Here is a 19495-nt window from a genome sequence, read left to right on the forward strand (position 1 = left end):
GTATTCCATATGAATAATGAGACAATTTTAATAATTTATAGACAACTTTCGGTTAACCGCAATAAGCTGAGCCCCAGACTCCAGGTGAGACAATGGCCAAGAGCTGAAGATTCCGCATCCCCACCGCAAAATAATAAAAAAAAAAAACAAAAATGAAAAAAATATAAAGAGTTCGATGATCCTACAACTCGGATATGGATATATACATATATATATATATAGATCTATAGTGGTGTATATATATGTAGGGTTTCTCAATCTGTTTTCGCTCTATGCAGTCCATCGTTAGCCGTGATAACAAATCGCGATTGGCATCGCTTCCGATCGATCGCATAGACAAAGGTGAGAAAACTTTGGCCCTGAGGTCTGAAGCCTCAAGTCTCAAGCCTCAAGTCTGAAGTCTGTAGTCTGTAGTCTGTAGTCTTGGAGGGTCTGGTAAAGGGATGGGTTTCGGGAGTGGAGCGTGGACCATTCATTCATTCATTCATGCAGCCAGCCAGTCAGCCAGCCAGCAATTCATTCATTGACCGCAAGACCCGCAGGCCAGGCCATATAGCCGATCGTTTGTAATTGTATCTGTCGCAGCAATAAGTCAAAGTTGTCTTAACTCCCTTGCAAGTTGCAACATTGCAACTTGGTAGCTCTCTGGAGGATTGAAGAAATAAAAGGTAAGATGCACTCGAATGTGGCCCGTGGTCCAGGGTCTCAGTTACATTACTGGTTACACGATCCCCACCTCGATTTGCCTTCTGGTATTGTTTTATGGCTTGGCTATTAGCCGTTGGCGATGATGATGGCGATGGCGCGAGGAAGAGCTAATCTCCGCCAGCCACAGGTCGAATGGTCAGGAGTTCCGTCTGCCGGCAATTAAATGGCTTCAGGGCACGGGCGATGCCACGGGCACAAGTGAGAGGAGGCCGATGTGCGAGTATTACCTTTATTTATAGGTTGCATTGCGGTTACTATCTGGTATCTGGCGAAATGCGAATGCCAACGAAACGTATTTCGCATCCCTGGGTAATTATTGGTAATCGATTCTATTTTTAATAGATTTAAATACAAGTATTCAAGCTGACATCTTTAATATCATGTTTACCTTTTATTGTTTAAAATTTAATATTTGAAATGTTCTGTGAGCTATGCATACTGAATTCCTGAGCACATTACTTCGTTTGCAAAACCACTCAAGACATGCACTTACATTTAACGAAATTGCCAAATGGGCGGAGTCCCAAACCGGACTCACATTCGCATATATACATGTATACACGTGTATATGCATATATATATATATATGTACATATATAGTACACATCCCCACTGACCGCTCAAGCCCATTCGTCCAGTTCCAATGCCATCTGAAACTCAAACTCAATCGCCACTAGTCCCCGGGTTTTTTGGGTCCCAACCCCGGGGGCGTTATTCGCATCCCTTGTGGACAGCACACAACTCTGGCCAAAATCAATAGCGCCCCAATGTCGGGTTATGTTTGCTTGTAGGGGGGGTTTTTCAGTGGGCTGCCTTTGGGGGTCTTTCGGTGGTTGGGTGGTTGGGTGGTTGGGTGGTTGTGAGGTTGGGTGGTTGCGTGGTTGGGTGTTTGCTTCTAGATTGGAGCAGCGCAGGTCCTCTCGTTCGGACTCGAACTACAAGTGGAAGTGGAAGTGGAAGTTGAAGTCGAACTCGGACAGCCGGATGCTACACTTAAACGATGTGCAATGCCAATGAAGATGAGGCAAAGTGGGTGGCCATCGTCCAGGGTGGTTTGGTGGTTCGGTGGCCTCGGTTGTTCGGTGGCTCGGTGGTTCTGCAACTGCTGCCTGAGAAACCGAGAAACCCGCCAGGGACAGACGCCGTCCAAATGTGGCCGATGACGTTGATAGTACACGTTCCAGATGCACATACACACATATATTTGCAGCCTCTGCTCCTCCATTCTCCTTCCAAAAAAGGATACAGATACATATGTGCTGGCTTGGAACTGCAGGCGAGTCCTTTCGAATCCTTCCTCCCCAGGGCAACAATAAAAACTTGAATTTTGTTGATTTTATTTGCCGGCTAGGAGGTTTTTGGTATCCAGCTACGAAGGACACAGCTCCATATCCTCATCCTTGTACGTTCCTCATCCTTTCTAGCTGCTGCCTGGCAACGGTTCTCCGGGAATCGCCCAACTTGAACTTTATGCGCTGCGGCTGAGTGATTCGTGTTGGAGTCGAGTCGAGTCGAGTCGTGTAGAGTCGAGTCTCCTCTTTTGCTACCCAAACTAATATCCTTACAAAAATGGACCTTGGACGTTGTCTGGCGTAGAGACATCGACTCCGGACTGCAGGACTCCATTTCCATTCCCATTCCCGTTTCCATACCCATTTTGAAAACAGCTCGCCCATCGAACGCCCAACTCCATCTGCAGATGACTAGATAGCACGCGTCGTTTTTGCCACTTATTGGACAGTCTCCAGTATCCTGGATCCAGGATCCGAGACTCAGACTCAGACTCAGGACCAGACTTCTACGGCGGGCCCCCCAGTCGAGAATGTTATGTATTTGCTGTCCATGTTACCCCACCGATTGCCAACCCAAAAAAGGGGGGGTTTATAGCCAGACTGCTGACTGCAATTTGGAGAACTTAACCGCAACTGGCAGCTGAAAGGGGGCTGCCAGGGAGGGGTGGGGCGAGGAGGGGCATCGGGAGGAGCAGGACACCGCAGGGCAGGACACAAATTGCGAACAAATGAAAGTAGCGAAAACGTTCGACTGGAGCGACGAATCCGCTGCACAGCAAGAAATTAATGACCCGTTTTTAATTACAATTTTTGCGGCTTCATTTGAAACAGAGATTATTTAATTAAATATTTTTAATGCTCTGTATTTATGTATTCCATTGACTTAACTATGCACCTAGCTGAACGTCTGTCAGTTTGAAATCATAAAAGCTCCTGAAATAGGTGCATAAAAATTCTCAGTGTCTTTCTGGTTGTACATGTGTTCTTCTGCCGTGGATCTTAGCCCTGCTTCTGTTTTAGTTTCTGTTTCAGTTTCTGTTTCGGTTTCTGCTGCAGTTTCTGTTTCCATTTCAGCTGCCTTCGACTTCCGCGTGCACCTCCTCTATTTTCAATCTTCTGCCATCATCGGGCTTCGTTTTTTCGGCAGTTAAACTGGAGGTCAAGGGAGCACTGTAAGCCATGAATCGCACCAATCTGCTGATACATCCTTCTGCTCCTACACTTTGGCAACTCCCTGGTTCCTTGCTGGGAAGTTGGAATATTATTCTCCAAAAATAATTTAAAACAGTACCATATTATATATCTTGTTACATATTTACTTGAAAGTTATTGAAAGGCGAAGCTATCTTGAATTTCTTGTTGGCCATTAGCTGTTTGCTCTGCACTCTTTCCCTTAACCCTTGCATGCCCTCACTTAACCCACCAGCAGGTCTTGCCTTCTAAGCCAGTCACAGCTGCCATATTCAAATATGCGGTTTGGCACTCTTCAATTTACAACAAATCGTTCAAAACAGCAACAGCAACAACACCATAAATCACACACATTCTGGGCACCCATACACACGCACATGCACACATGCGGATGTATGCATACATATGTATATGTAAATAGAGTGAGTTGGATCCTCTGCTTGCATTTTCTTACACACAATTGTCTCTTTTCTTTGGCCTCGCACAATGCAAAAGTGGGCGGTGCAAAAAAGGGTGGGGGGGGGGAAAAGGGGGCGGTGGCTGGTGGTGCTGGGTGCTTTTGGCCTTTTGTGAATTGGTGTCCAAGCGTTTTATGTTTCAATTATGCGCAACTTGCGCCCAACAATGGCGCTGCCTCCGTCTCCGCCTCCACCTCTGCCGCTTCTCCCTTCAAATGAGGCTGCAAAAGGACCAAAAGACCAAAAGGATCCACCACCTTCATCATTTGCGCTCCTCCGTTTCCCTTGGCTTTCCATCTTTCACTGAATCTGTATCTGTAGCCGTACCCATGGCACTGTCTGTGTGTTTGTTGATGCATAAATTCTTCACTCATACGCACACACACATAGACACACAAGGAACTGTGAGCTCTCGTCCTGCAGGAAGTTTCCCATATGCCATGTTCACAGAAAGAAGAGGCCCTTGCACTTTGTAGCCCGAGCTCTCTTTTGGAAACTGGCCAGAACCGGCGGCCAAGTTGGCAACAATTCAACAAGGGTCCAACTGGGAATTCAATTAGGAACCACCGACTTCCCGAGGTCAGCACAACTCATAATTTTTTTTGAAGCCTTTGGGATCTTTTTTCTAACAGCAATTACAAGGAATTCAAGCAATTGAAAATTATGCATTTCTTGTATAAGTTGACATGTATGTACATATATATTTAAATATATCCAAGTTCTATGGGGTTTTTGGACACAGGCTGACTCCTTTGAATTGCGATCATGACCAGTCGAGCACTTTAACCCTTTACTTTACCTCTTCGGCCAATCAAGTTTTGGGACTTCAAGCTGTGACTGGAACTTAAAGATGTAGTTTTCTATACATACATATAAATTGTTTGTTGTAAGACGAATTTGTTGTAGGCATACGAAAATGGCGTTTTGACTTTCGAGCGAGTTTTTTAGTGTGCGTGGAGCAGAGCAAGCTGCGCAGTCGCAACAGCCAGCAAAGTCGCAAAATCTCAATCGAAAATCGCAGACGATGACGATGCTGTGGCCAAGCCCAGAAAGAGATGGGGCGACCGGGCAGTAAGTGGGTGTGAGCGGGACAGAGGACGAGAGACCGCTGGGCTTGGCCCGAGTTTTATATATACATTTATTTTTTTTTTCCCATTTTACGTTGGCTTTATCAAGGTCTGGCCAATCAAAAAGTCCAACGACACAGACGCACACGCCAAATGGAGAAAGAGTGGGCAGATCTCTAGAGAGAGAGAGGGATATACCGTGAGCGAGAGAGACAGGGAGACCGGGGGAGACAAGGAGAGCGCGAGAGGGGGACAGCGGCGATCGACAAACAGACAGGTGTGAAGCAGTTTTAGCTTTTTGCAGTCAAGACAATAACAAATATCGTAATACAGTTGCAGATAAGGCAGTACGAGGGTATTAAAAACGGGGTAAGGTACTAGTAAACCTGTTGTTGTTGTGGTTGTTGTTTCCCCCAACTCTCGATATTCTCCATCTCTCTCTCTCACTCGCTCGCTCACACACCCGATCGCCAACGAAGACGCCACCGATCGACACGAAGGCGAATCGGGCCCGAACCGGTACGAAAACGGTCAAAAAAAAGCCAACGCCAAAGCCCCAAAGCCCCCAGTAAATAAGTTATCAGCAGAATTGTAACTGGAAACTGAATGAATAAATAAAAAAAAGGGGAGGCGTCAACAAAAGCAAAAGCCAGCAAAGCGAAGCAGAGCAAAGCGAACGGATAGTGAAGATCAGAGCGCGTCTTTGGGGATCGAGGAGAGAATCTACAGAGAAAAAATATGATTGTCTTCAAACTTGTGCTATAAGTTTGATACAAGGATTCTCCTTCTCAGTTCTAGACTTATGATGGTGTTTGTGTTATAAACTATAGCAAATTTAGTACGTTTATCCTACGCATTTCATTATAAAATGATCTATTAAAATGTACATATTTATATGTTTTTCGTTAAGATCCAATGAAAATATATATGATTCCATTTTGAAAACAAATCTTTTAAAATGTAATATTTACAAGTTGCAAACATTGTTTTCTGTGCAGAAACCGTTGTTTGGAGACTGCAGAGAGCCACTTACGCACACCAATAGAGAGTGGGCTGGAAAAAGGTGGAGAAGTGGTAGATGGGGGCCTGCAAAGAGGGCTGGCAAAGAGTTGGGGAAGAGGTGGGGCAGAGGTGGGGCAGAGGTGGGGAGGCACAGCGAATGGCGAGCAAGCGAATCGAGAATCGAGAAACGAGGCAATCGAAACGCAGCAAAACGCACGCGTGCCCATGGGAATTAAAACAATGAAGCTGCACTTGAAGATGGGGAAAGGATTAGTTTAAAGTTTAAGGATCCACAAACAAGGATTTTACTTGCTTATTAGTAAATAAATAGGCATCCTAGAATGTGAGACACATTTTGCCAATTATTATTTGGTAAAAAAAAAAACAAAAATATTACACAAAAGCCATTTTAAGTTGTAATACTTTTAAAGAGTACAGCTAAAGGCGAGCACTTTATATGAAAATCTCCGCATACCCCACTTCCACCCACAGGAAAAAAGTCAATACTCCACGGCTCCTCCTTCACAAGTTCTTTCCATTTTTTCCATTCCCGGGGGAGGGATATCATCCAACATCGTCCAACGCATCGCAGCCATCCCAGCTGCATATCCCCTTCGATGACTGTGGATCCAGCTCCACTTTAAGGTGTGCAATGCAATGTGACAATGGCATCTTAATGATAATAATTATGCTGATAAGATGCGTGGGGCTCAGGGAGAGAAAGATGATGGGGGAAACGGGATTGGGGTTTGGGGATTGGGGAATGGGGCATCCATCCAAGCGCTGATATAAATCGCTGGCAAACGGAAATGGGGAGTGCCGTGGACCTAAAGAACCATCGCATGCATTTGAGGTGGGGCCCCTACCTCCCCCCCGTTTTGAAATCCCTCTGGGGACCTCAGTCTTTACGTTCAGAGGCCTTTGATTGATTTATTTATTTGTGCCGGGGCAACGCACATACGGATTTTGGATTGGGATTCGCATCTTGGTTTCGTTTTAAATCGGTAATCATTGAATTAAATTATGCCAGGGCGAAACACGAAATAAGAGACGGGGGAGGAGACCAAGATTCATCCATCCATCCAACCATCCATCTGAAGGTACACATATTCGTCCAAGCCTTCTTGGCCGCACCCACACCCACAACCTGGAGACGACAGCAATCATCGAGGAGGAGTTGGTCACATGCCAAAATCATCCAGAAACAACAGCAACCCAGCCAGCCAGCATCTACAACTCCATCTCCATCTTCATCTCTATCTCCAGCTCATTGGCTGTGAAGTTTTTATTGAATTCGCTGCCAAAACACCCACATGGCCCACGGTGTAGAATCCAAAATCCAAAATCCGAGATCCCAAATCCAAATCCGAAAATTGTTACCAATATATGAGGCTACAGTGTGCTATTCAATTATTAACCTATGCTAGTAATTCGAGGTAATTAAATATTACGTAAAATGCAAATCTACATTTACTGCGAATAAGAATGCAAACTCTGAAGTGCAATAAGTGCATGGCATGGCTTACAAATAGTTTTTTAATATTTTACTGTTGTAACCCAAAAGAGAAGCACAATTGGGGGACGCACTGTACTCCGCCTTATAGATGGGTGTGTGCACCGACTGGGTTCGACTTCTCGGTGGATCGGAATGGAGGTTTCGAGGTTTTGGAGGTCCGGCAATCCAACGGATTGCGTGGGCTTTGCATTTCCAATCTGCTCTTTGGTCGCCCGAGCTATTTATAAACGCAATGAATGAGCAAACGGATCAATGAATGAGCTAGTGCGCTGAGCCAGCAAAATAATAATTGCTTGGCTCAATTAAAAACAAAAAAAAACGACGAAGACCAAGACCCCATGCCGAACCTATTTAAGGGGGGGATGGGTGAGGGGAAATGTAAAGACAAAAGACCGTCAACATAGAGCTTTGGAGGCTTCTTCGCGCTTCCTTCCTCTGTGGTCTTTGGGTTTCTACGGGTTTCTTTGGATTTCTTCAGATTTCTTTGGGTCTCTTCAGGCTTCTTTGGATCTCTTTAGATTTCTTTGGGTTTCTTTGGGTTTCTTTGACACTGCGTAGGCGCTGCCAAGCCCGTGGATCTTAATGAATGACTGCCACGGCCCGAAACTAATCACGCTGCAGCTTCGGAGCTTCTCATCGTCGAGCAAAAACCCCGCCCATCTTTTGCGCAGCTGAGTTATTTGATCTTGGCCTAATTTATGCAAAATAATTATTTCATTTTTTTTTTTTTTATCCAGCAATAATTTTTTCGGTTTTTACTCGCTTTTCTTCAGCTGGGGGGATCTTCCGCATTTCCGGTTCGCTTTTGGCACGTGCTTCACGGGAATGGGCGAGCAGATGCAGATGTGCTGCTGGCTGGCTGGCTGGCAAAATAGTAAACACAAAACAAGGCAAGGAGGAAAAACCCATTGAAATTTTCGTTCGCGCCTAGGCAAATTTGTAGCGCGTGCGCAGGCAGAAAAGGGGGCGGCGTAGGGCGGCGGGGGCGTGGCAGGATACTCCACCCCATCATCACTCACAGTCAGATGTTCGCCTTCGAACATTTTGCGGTTTGTTTTGCTCGCCGGCTACGCGTTAAATAGAAAAAGTAAAAAACAAACACAAAAAAAAAAACGCAAAGCAAACGAAAGAAAAGAGAGAAAAAGAAATCGTGTTTGCAGAGACACAAAAAGGGGGGAAAATTGGAGGGTGGCGCTTTAACTATGACAAAGGTGCCAAGTTCCGCCGCACCAGCCAGCCAGCCACCCTCCGTTCGCCATTGAAAGTGAAAAGTTTGCCAAAGTGCGGGGCGGGACATCATAAAAAAGTACAAAAAAATAAAAAGAAGTAAAATATAAGAGAAAAACCGGCACACAAAAAATCGAGAAAAATTTCAAAGAAAATGCGCGTCAAAACAAACGCAGGCAAAAGAGTAAACGATTCATTAACTTGTTAGCTTCTGTTTTAAGTCATTTTCTGGGATTCCCCGTTGCTCAGGGGTTTTTTTTTCGCTTGTTTGCTCTTGCTAGAGGTTAAGTATACGCCAAGTTGGCTAGCCAAATAAAATAATTATAAGTGAATTAGGGAGAATTAAAGCCTGCAATTTGCACCACAATGTCAACATTTTGAAATATTTGCTTTTAGATTATTTTGCCTTAACAAAATGGTGAAGTGAAAGAAAACGGAAACAAAGTAGTAAATACTTAATCGTACTTTTTTGATTATTTCAATCACAACTTTATGGCCTGATTGTAAAGTGTAAAACCCAAATCCGAAATGCAAAACTAGTTACTAAAAGTCAGCGAATAATAACGAAAGCATTCACACTTATTCACTTTATGCGCGCTTTATGTGCCGGTGAAAAACTTTAAAAATTAAAAAAGTCGGCAAACAAAAAGCGAACAAAAGCCGAAAAGCGAGTGGAAAACAAAGGCGGGTGCAAAACAATTCAGTGAAATATGAATGCACAAAGAGGGGGGACTCCCAGCTTCCCAGAGCAGCGAGGACACACATACAGGACTCTCAGGACTCTTGCCAGTACATGCAGCACAGGGCTGGCCAAAACGGATGCACCTAGCGAGACAGTTTGGACCAAGTCCTGCGGATCAGAGTTTCCATTTCCAGTTTCAGTCGCCGTCTGATTCTCAGACTCGCCGCAGCGGAAGTAACTCGCTGAGCGCTGTTGTGGCTGATTATGCTGCCAGTGGCAGTAGGGAAAAGGGCTCACAAAGGGGTTTTTTGCAGGGGGCAGCAGTTTTCAGTGGGCTTCGGTGGGGGTTTCATATGGGGAAGGGGGCACACTGGTGTCTGGACCATGTGAGCGACGCTGGCGTCTCTCCCGCTGAGCAGCCCAGAACGGGCCAGTTTCAATTTATATCCGCCATGTCCTTGCCCCCCCGCGAGCATTCAAATGCAGCAGTTTTCTACACCGCTAGAAAAGAAGGGTAAGCTCAAAATATTAACCCAAACTGTGTATGACATACCGCTGTTAAATTGAAATCCGTATCCCAAATCAATTATAAAATTGTAAATAGAAAATAAGAATAATAGAATGTAAGATCCGTATATAAAATATTCTTAGAAATAAGAATAATATAATGTAAGAGCCTTAGAAGAAATTTTCTGATTTGTTTGGTTTCTGTTTTATAGATACAACTTTAAGGTAGCAAATATGTAGTTTTGGCCAGTAGTTTTCAGCATATATTCTCATATCTGCGAGCAGTTTAATTATACATAAACACCAGATAGTTGGCATTCAGCCCGGGGTCATTTTCCACCTACCCATATCCATACCAATACCCATACCCCCTTTGGGAGCCAACATCCAAAACTGTTTTGGCCGCAGCTGGACAAAAGTTTGACGTCCACATGACGACACGTTGACACTGCGGGTGCAGGACCCTCGGGGAGTGGGCGGTTTCCGGGGTGGGGGTATCGGTGGCAGGGGCAGGGGCAGGGGCACCGCTGTTATTTGTTATAACAATTGCAAACGGCTGAAAACGCGAGGAGGACGTTGCCATGGCAAACAGGAGCAGGATAACAAAAAAGGCGGCAGAGGCAGTGGCAGCGGCAGCGGTCGCCTGGTCGGTCGGTCGCTCATTTAATGGACACTGTTTGGTCGATAATCAAATTAAAAGAAAACCCAGCTACGAAAAAAAGCCAAAAGCTAAAATTGGTATGGCAAAAACAAAAAAAAAAAAGGAGCAAAGAAAAACAAGGGCAGGCGACAGGACGGCCGTGAGATGTCCACCCATCGATGAAGCGATGAAATTATCAAGCTCCCGGTCGGTCGGTCAACGAGGGGTTAAGGGTTAACAGCGGGTTAAGTGTGGGCACGTGGGCAGGCGGGCAGGTGCAATTGGTAGACCCAAAAAGCGTGCCGCTCGATTACCGCTGACCATATAAGTATATCAATGAATGTTGAATCGAACCCCGTGTGCCCGCCAGGATGTTTGTTCAACCAAGCTCAACGGTCTGCAGGATATGCAGGTATTAACTGGCCGACAGCTGAAATTTTATTGTTTAATCGAATATTGTAATTGCCATCGATTCATTGATTAGTTAGTTATTTGGTTGGGTTCAATGCTTTTACTTTTACTTGTCCAAGTTTATTTACATGCTTGAATTGGAAATACACTTATGGCATGGCCCAGAAACCAACTCCAACTCCAATTAGACTGTCAAGTTTTGAAGATCTCCCGACTTTTCACCCCTCTGGTTGGTTTTTTTTTTTGTTTTTGTTTTCAGCTCCCACCCACTTTAGGCACTCTCAATAACTTGTTGTACATGAACATTGCGACTTGTTCTCGGAAATTACTCATCAGGCCCATTGTCCCACCCTACATCCCTCCCCCCCTTTAACCCATGTTTCCGATAAGACGTGCACCGCCCATGGGCGGCATGACGAAATGCTGTAAAACTCATAATGTTGTTTTTGTTGCTGGCGGAGATCAAAAAGATTCCCACTGCCACGAAAAATGTCAACAAGCGAAAAAGAAGAATCGTAATGGTTGTGGTGTAGAAAAAAAAAAAAAAAACCGAATCGAATTGAATCGAAATTGAAATTGTAGCAATTAATTATGATAGAATGGATATTGGCGGGGCGGGGGGAGGTGGCACAAAAGAGGCCTAACAACAGCAATTTTGGGGACAACAGATATCGATAAGGATGGGTACTAGCACTCCAAGTCCGATGCTCTCCATCTGGAAACGCGTCCAAGCTCCGATCGTCAGCAGTTAGACCTCCTCTTATCACACTCTATATGTTACCTGGAAAAGAAGGGCGGCAGAGCCACCCCGCTTTGTTGGTTTTGATTTGTAAGACAAATAGACCGAAAACGAAGAGAAGAAAAAAAAAAACCCCAGAACAGCAAACAACTTTGCGAGCAATTAAAATTGTTTGACGACATGGGGATGGGATCGAGAGGGGCTCTTAAAGAACAACAAAAAGTTGCTGGATACCTATATATATAACTGGGGAGTGGGCAACTGGCCGAGTCAAGTGCGTCACTGTCCACTCGCTCTGTGTCTCGCTATCTAGATAAGATTGATAACACTGCTTGCTCATTCGGCAAATGGAAAATCTGTGCAAAAAAACGGGCCAACTGGGCCCCAAAAAACGAGCGAAAAAAAAAAGAAATACGTTATGACTTTATGGCTCGGGACAATCCATATTATAACAATGATATGGCCAAGCCATATGAATGTGGCCCGCTATACAAGCTTTATGACTTTACGGCCCTGATTTCCCTTTGAACTAAGCCGTTTTCCGTCTCCACACTCACTCGACCAACGTCCGAGAAATCGCAAAAAAATCGTACGGAAATTTCACAGAATGACCAGGCGGCATATAAAAATTAAAGCAAATCTTTTGTAGCACCAATTGCCGGAAAGTACAGCGAGTAATAACAGAAAAAAAAACCTCAAATCTGAAAAATCATTGCAAAACACACCTAGGCGAGTTCTGATTTAGGTATGGCGATATCGCAGCGATAACTCGACTAGATACAAAAAGCAAAAAAAAAAAAAAACAATAAGCAAGCTAAAGGAGAACTTCCATATGGCAAATAAGATGGGTGCGGGTGTACGGCGGAGGCGTGACATGGCCCACTGATATGGCCTGACCACATGGCACACGGCCAACACATCCTCATTGTCTGGCAGGTGGAAGATATAGACATGCCCAACTATTTAAACGATATTTATTTATTTACTCTTGTATGAGCTTTATAAACGAAACGTTACAGCTCTATATCAACACTATTTTCTTAATAAATATTACCCAACTGAATATCATAAAAAATAAAACACATATTTATCCTTTTACTTCAACTACAAAGTTATGGTTCTTAAGTACAAATCAAAGACGCCTTAAGAAGTATGAATGAAATATATAAGTTCGAAGGCGATCCCAAAGAATAATCCATTTCCAAGTTTTTTAGCCCATAAAAATTGCATCAGCACCTGACAAAAACATCCATCAGCTGTTTGCGCTACGCCGGTACATGAAAAAAAAGCCCAATTGGGAAATCCTTGCTGGAAAAGTTTTTCCCCAAACTTAAAGCAATCCCAAGCCCAATCCCACTTACCTTGTGCAATTCGAACCGCGGGCATTTTAATTCTCATTTTTGTTTCCAGTTTCCGAAGGTGTTTCAAAACTTCGCAGACACAGGCACACAAACCCAGCGAAGGGCAATGTCCTGCCGATCTCCCAATTCCAACTGGGATGCCAACTTCCAATTGGCCTACGTTTATAAAGTTTTTCAAGTTATTGTTTCCTTTTCTTCCTAGACCTACTCTCCTTTAATTATGTATTTATATTGCACGAACCTCGTTTTTGGTTTTAAAAAAAAAATCACACATTCACCAATTGGAATCTCTAGCTTTTAGTATCCTAATCAGACAGCTTCAGCTTGGTTTTTGGGGGCTTTTCAAGGGCTGCCATTTTCCAAAAAAAAAAGTAACTATTCTTCGTACACTTGTCACTTGGTTTATATTTCTTTAATGACTCTTGTGATCTGTGATTTAAACTGGAGTATAGGAACCTTAAGCACGGGGGACTCTTTTAATTGCTTCCTTGGAGGCTTTTTTGTTTGTTTGGCAGTTTTGTTGTTGGTGTTGTTGTCACAAACGCACGCGGTTTCATTTGTATGGAAAAGAAGGGAAAACCAATTGGGTTTTCGCAGGCTGTATGTTTAACCAATTGGATTTTGTATATATTTTTTTTTTGTTGATAACACACGCCGGAGACACTTGAAAAAAATTGCACAAAGTGTGTATAGGTATACGTTTGATTTTGTTAAGTATATACCAAAATATATATATTTTGGTTTTAATTTGTATTATGATTTGTTTTTGTTTCCAAGTTAGTACTAGTATTATAGATGACCGCGACGGCTAACGGTAAATCGGCAAAAAGCGGTGTTTTATTTTTGTTATTTTTATTTTTTTGTTGTTTTCAGTATGTTTTGGCGGCGTAATGTAGTATAGCGGTTAGCAGCTCCGTTTTGTGTGTGGTGCTAACGGTAACGGCGGAAGTACGCGACTACTTGGGACGTTTTAGCGGCGAGCGCGTCTTCGCTGCCTCTGCTCTCGGCGGCTTCGCTGCAGCAGCGCGGCAGCTTTTGTCCAGCGGGCAACAACAACCAGAGTGCGACAAAGCACACACAGACAGGCACACGGCTCAAGCACGCCGCACAGCCCACACTGGCGAGCGCGAACGAACACGAGCAAACACGAGCGAACGCGTTGCAAGCGAGACGAAAGCTTGCGAGCGGCGGTAGTAGAGAGAGCGCCACAGCTCAGGGAGAGAGGTAGTAAGAGTGTGTGGAGTATGCGTATGTGTGTGTGTGTATGAGTGTGTGTTGAGAAGAGAGTGCCAACTCCAGACGCGAGCTTCTTAGGCGAACATGTCCGAACGCGACGATGTCCTGCGAGCGACTGCAGATAATTCAATTTTATTTCAGGCTTTTGCACTTTAATGCCAATCTGGCAATTTGATTTTCGGTCGACGTCAACGCCGACGCAACGCCGACGCCAACGCAGCCCTTTCCTAACGGTGTTTTTGGGTGGTGCGGCGGTGGTGGGTTGTTGTTGGGTGGCAACCGGGCGTTTGTTTATTTGCCGCCGGTCATGTGTGCGAGTGTACGGTCCTGTTTGCGTGCGTTTGTGTGTGTCTGTGTGTGTGCGTATGTGGGGGTGGACATCCGACACCCGTTGGCGTGCGAGAGCGAGACAACACGTGCAAGAATAGCGAAAGGGGTGGTGCCGTTTTGCCGTTCAAACTGGTCACTCTGGTCAATCGACGGACGAGGACTCAGATTTACATACATACATACATACATACAGATATTTGGCTTTCGCTGCTGAAGCCAGCATTTGCAACCCTCTCGCCGACAGGACATAAACAAGGACAACGGCATATAACCACATGTCCGCAAGCGTTTAAGGCGCGCGCGCACCTTTCGCGCTTAAAATCAAAACAATGAACAGAACTCGGCAGAGGATCATGTAGGTGACGAATCGCGCCGAGGACGCAACTAAAAGTTGAAGAGTAAACTTGAAGAAAACTTAAATTAAGCTAGAAACTTTGATGACACCCATTTGTATAAAAGTTAGATATAAATTGCATAAATAGGGGAAAGCTCTGGTTTAAAATATAAATTAGAATTCGAAATAAGTTTAAAATGAAATATTAACATATTTTATCTTATATCTCATCTTATATTAAAGAATTTGTTCTATAATTTAAGATTAAAAAATGCATGTATTTAAAGTGTTTCAATCCTTAGTGAGCGCTTAGAACCACAAACTCATTCCATTAACTTGGAGCACAACCTCCTCGCTCGGCTGCCGAAAAGCGTCTGATGGAGCCCGCTAGCAGCGCCGCTCTTATCGCATGAGCCAACCGATGGGCCGACGAGCTTGCAACTTGCAACATGTTGTAAGCTCTCGGAGATCCTCAAAGGTCACGGTGGGTGGGGGGTGTGGCGTGTGATGGGGGTATTTTCTAGTGACAACCATGGGCTTAGCTGCATCCCTGAATGAACGATCTTCCCCCCTTTTTTTGTGGCCCCATCCTCATACTCCTTCGACCGCAACATCAAACATGTTGCCCACTGGACCGCCGCCACTCCCCTCACCCATATGCGCAAAAAAGAATCAAAGAAAACAAAAAACTGGACGCTCTCTGCCGGCGTCGCTGCCGCTGCTGCAGCCGACGTCGCTGTTGCCATTAATGTCAGGCTCTTTGATATGAGAATCAGCGCACTCTCACATATGAGAGCTCCAATTGTGCGCCAGTGTGCGTGCGTGTGTGTGTGCGTATGTGTAGTTTTCTTATGCGTGTTTGTGTGCGAATTGTTGTTGTTTTTTTGTTGTTTGTGGGATGCGGTGTAGGGGTTATGTGGGGGCTAACAATAGGGGTGGGGGATGTTGGGTCCGAGTTTTCCTTCTTTCAATACATTATTTTTAAAATTTAATATATTATTAAGCTAATTAACCTGTTTAATGATCATATGGTAATCATATGGTTTCAAATTCCAGTTAGCAGTTGTCATTAATAAAACGTTCACTCGTTAAGGGCTTGAGTCACGTTGTAAAGATATCTTTTGATCCCTCATTAGGTTCAAGATGATCTCCTAGTTTTTCTATCTGCTATATATGTAGCATACATATTGCCGCTCTGGCCTCTTACACACACACACAAACACACCAACATACACACTCGTACGCATTTTCGCACACATATGTGGCGTCGCACACGCGCGTTCGTCATCGATTGGCTCTCGCACATTTGTTTGACACTCCCCCGCCACCCCGCGGGCCATAACCCATCTTACCCCCATCCCCCCACCACCCACCTGCCGCGCTCTCTCCGGCTGCACACAGGTAGCTGAGAGCAAGCGAGAGAGGGATAGCGGGGAAGGGAGAGAGCGACTCAAGCAGAGAGATTTCGCTGGGTAAGAGAGAGCCACCCCAAGGTGGGCTAGAAATGTGGTGTGGGAGGGGTGGGGACGGAGGGGGTTCTAACAATGTGTGCCACGAAGTTCCAAGGTGAGGGCTAGTGGGTGGACCAAGGGGAGGGGGGGTCGGCGGAATAGGGGTCGCCGGGCATCACCATAACTCTTATCAGTCGAACGGTAACCGCTCACATGGAATAGTCGGTCGGCGGAATGAAATGGGATGTAAGGGGAATTCAAAGTTCGTTAGCTGGAAGAAACTATAATTTGGAGATATATTTGGAGATATATTTCTATTTCGCCTGATTGCTTTTCATTAGGAAACATTTCGTATTTAACTTAAGAATTTATCTCACTTGCTTACTTTAACTTTACTTGCTTACTTTAACTTTACTTGCTTACTTTTAAATATAAAGCTTTTCCGCTTAGGCAATTTTCCCAGATTGTAGTACATAGAAGTTTTAACCCGATAATAACTCGACTGACCTCATTCGGCACTTAAAGCCGCCAAAGGTAAAAACCTTGTGGGGGTGGCTACCTCTGCCCCTTGAATAACAGTTATGCGGATGAGATTCCGATTTCAATTCCAATTCCGATTCGGCGAGATCAAAGGGATCGCATCTAAATGTTGGAGAAGAGTGAAGGGGAGAGGAGAGGAGAGGAGAGGAGAGGAGAGGAGAGGGTTGGAGAGTCGCGCAATTACCCGCGAATCCGAAAGGCGAGTGCGAATTTGTCATACTTGCGATTCGCGATTTGAGAGGAACCTTCGCAATTGCATATGTACGCAATCATCGGGGTTACACATACATATGTACATAACATATGCATGCACTGGGAAAAATGATTGGTTTTTTACATTCATTTCATGGTAGAGATCTCAATTTTAATACACAAACTTTAATGGGTTTCATAATAACAATGCTGTAGAATACTATTAAGATCAACTGATACGCTTTAGATAGATATTTACTGTATAAGGGATTCTTTCAGTGCATATTCTTACCTTTAATATATGCAGATGGAGGCCCGGCTCCGTCAGCTATCGATGGTCTCTAACCGATCCGATCCGAACCGAACCAAAACCAAACAGATCCATTGTCGGCGAGATGTGAGATTTTCGCTTCCATTTTTGTTTTTTCTTGGCAAAAGCAAAACCGAAATCTGAAAATGAAAACAAAAACAAAAACAAAAAACGAAAACTGAGAAAAAAAAACACAAAAACCGCCATTAACAATAACGAAAATTGCAGAATTGCCGACAATTACAAGGGGGGCGGCGATTTCGGTAGACGGGGAGGGTGGGGCAATTTTTTCTCTCTCTTAAATTGCATGTGACATATGCGAGGAGGGAAAGTAAGGCAAGCAAAAAAAAAAAAAAAAAACAGAAAAAAAAAAGAGAAAAAAGCGTAAACGTAGAGGAAGCGAGGCTTGAGATTTAGAGTGCACTCCGAAAGTGCAGTTGCAACTGGAAGTTGCAGCAGAAGCCCGCCGGCAACAACTGCTGCATCATTATGTCAGCTGGAGGTCCTGCGGCAGCCATCCTCACCACCAAAAAGAAGACCAGCTCATCCGAGGACCCGACGAGCATCGTAGCATCAGAGCATCGCAACATTGCAACATCGCAACATCAGGGCACCAAAACACCAGAAGTGTCGACAAATTGCCCCAGAGAGAGCTCCACTCAATCGGCGATCCATCCATCATCAACGTGGCCAGCACACTTGGCCAACGGCCAATGGCCACTTCTCAGTTCTCAGTTCTCAGTTCTGAGTTCTGAGTTCTTGGCCAGCTCCATTAGCTGCGTGATTGCCGCTCGGCTAAGTGGCCATCTAGCCAAGTGGCCAGCTACACTGCGGGAAAATCAGTTAGCATCAGCTTATAGTTAATATGAAAAAATACAATCAGCGAAGCTCGCTTAACATGAATGTTTGCTTTGCTAAAGTTAACAAACTACTTGAATACATTGGCCAATATAATAGTTAGTTTATGCACCGCTTGAATTTCTCTCAGTGCATCAGCGATCGTTTGTATGGCCATAAATTGTTTTTTGGCCAACGGCTGACTATTATCACAGCTACCGGTTTCTGGATTCCCCGCTATCTGCTATAAAATGCGCCTATATCCACATGCTCCCACTTTTAGTATCAGTCTTCCTTCTTATTTTTTGATTTATTTTTTTTTTTTTTTGTGGTTTAGGGTGCCACTCTCTCGATTATTATGCAACGATATCTCTTTCCCAATTTTCTTTTGGACTATTAATTGTCGCGTGAACAGCTTTGTTAGATCGATTTGGGGGTCAGGCACACCAGTTGGCTACCGCTATGTCAACCACTGGAACCATCGCCCTCCCCCCCCACCCACTCAAGGCGCTCACCCATACCCCACACCCAATCTCCCACACACCACATCACCACCCCCCACCCCACTGAGCCACCCAATTCGGTGGCACCGATTTCCCATTCGATTCTCAATGCCAGCGGCCATCCGTTGATCGATTAAACGACCCGCTGAAAGGTGGGCGGTGGGCGGTGGGTGGTGGGCGGTCCCTTTTGGGGACGCGGTCTGCATCGAGTTAATGTCACACCAAGAAGAAGAAGAAGAAGTCGCGGTCCGCTCGCCAAGTTGACAAATTGTTGATTGACGCAATCCAGGCAACAAGCAAAAAAAGTGAATAACTAAAGTAAGTAAAGTAAGCAAAGGAAGGCCGCGTATCCAAGGAACTGATGGCATTTTCGGGTGAGAGTTGCATGGTTTACTATATGCACAGACAAAAAACCATATTAAATAAAAAATATTACCAAAGAATAGATATAGTAATATATTATAGGAAGATATAGATATCTTCCATAAATATTACCGCCTTTCAGCTTTTAGCTTTCAAGTAACTTAAGATTAGATTTTAAGATAACTGCATACACAGTTGATGTCTTGCCAAACAATCTATAGTTTATAGTTAAATTTCTTACCAGCTATTTAAGTTATGTAGCTATTCTTAAGAGTTAATGTTATGTTATGTAGCTATTCCTAAGAGTTATTGTTAAATGTTATGCTATGTAGCTATTCTTAAGCGTTATTGTTTAAATGTTATGTTATGTAGCTATTCTTAAGCGTTATTGTTTAAATGTTATGTTATGTAGCTATTCCTAAGAGTTATTGTTAAATGTTATGTTATGTAGCTATTCTTAAGCGTTATTGTTTAAATGTTATGCTATGTAGCTATTCTTAAGAGTTATTGTTAAATGTTATGATATGTAGCTATTCTTAAGAGTTATTGTTAAATGTTATGTTATGTAGCTATTCTTAAGCGTTATTGTTTAAATGTT

General features: G+C 44.1%; 1 protein-coding gene across 1 annotated transcript in view; it reads right to left on the reverse strand.

Annotated features, from left to right (window-relative positions):
- LOC6525451 overlaps positions 1 to 14158 on the reverse strand; it is a 47194-nt gene extending 33036 nt beyond the window's left edge. Inside the window, exon 1 of the mRNA XM_015190813.3 lies at positions 12802 to 14158. Within this exon, the coding sequence (XP_015046299.1) occupies positions 12802 to 12838 (37 nt within the window). The 5' untranslated portion in view covers positions 12839 to 14158. The remainder of the gene's footprint in view (positions 1 to 12801) is intronic.
- Positions 14159 to 19495: the final 5337 nt, after the last annotated feature.

Source organism: Drosophila yakuba, chromosome X, assembly GCF_016746365.2.
Source record: "Drosophila yakuba strain Tai18E2 chromosome X, Prin_Dyak_Tai18E2_2.1, whole genome shotgun sequence".
Classification (NCBI taxonomy): domain Eukaryota; kingdom Metazoa; phylum Arthropoda; class Insecta; order Diptera; family Drosophilidae; genus Drosophila; species Drosophila yakuba.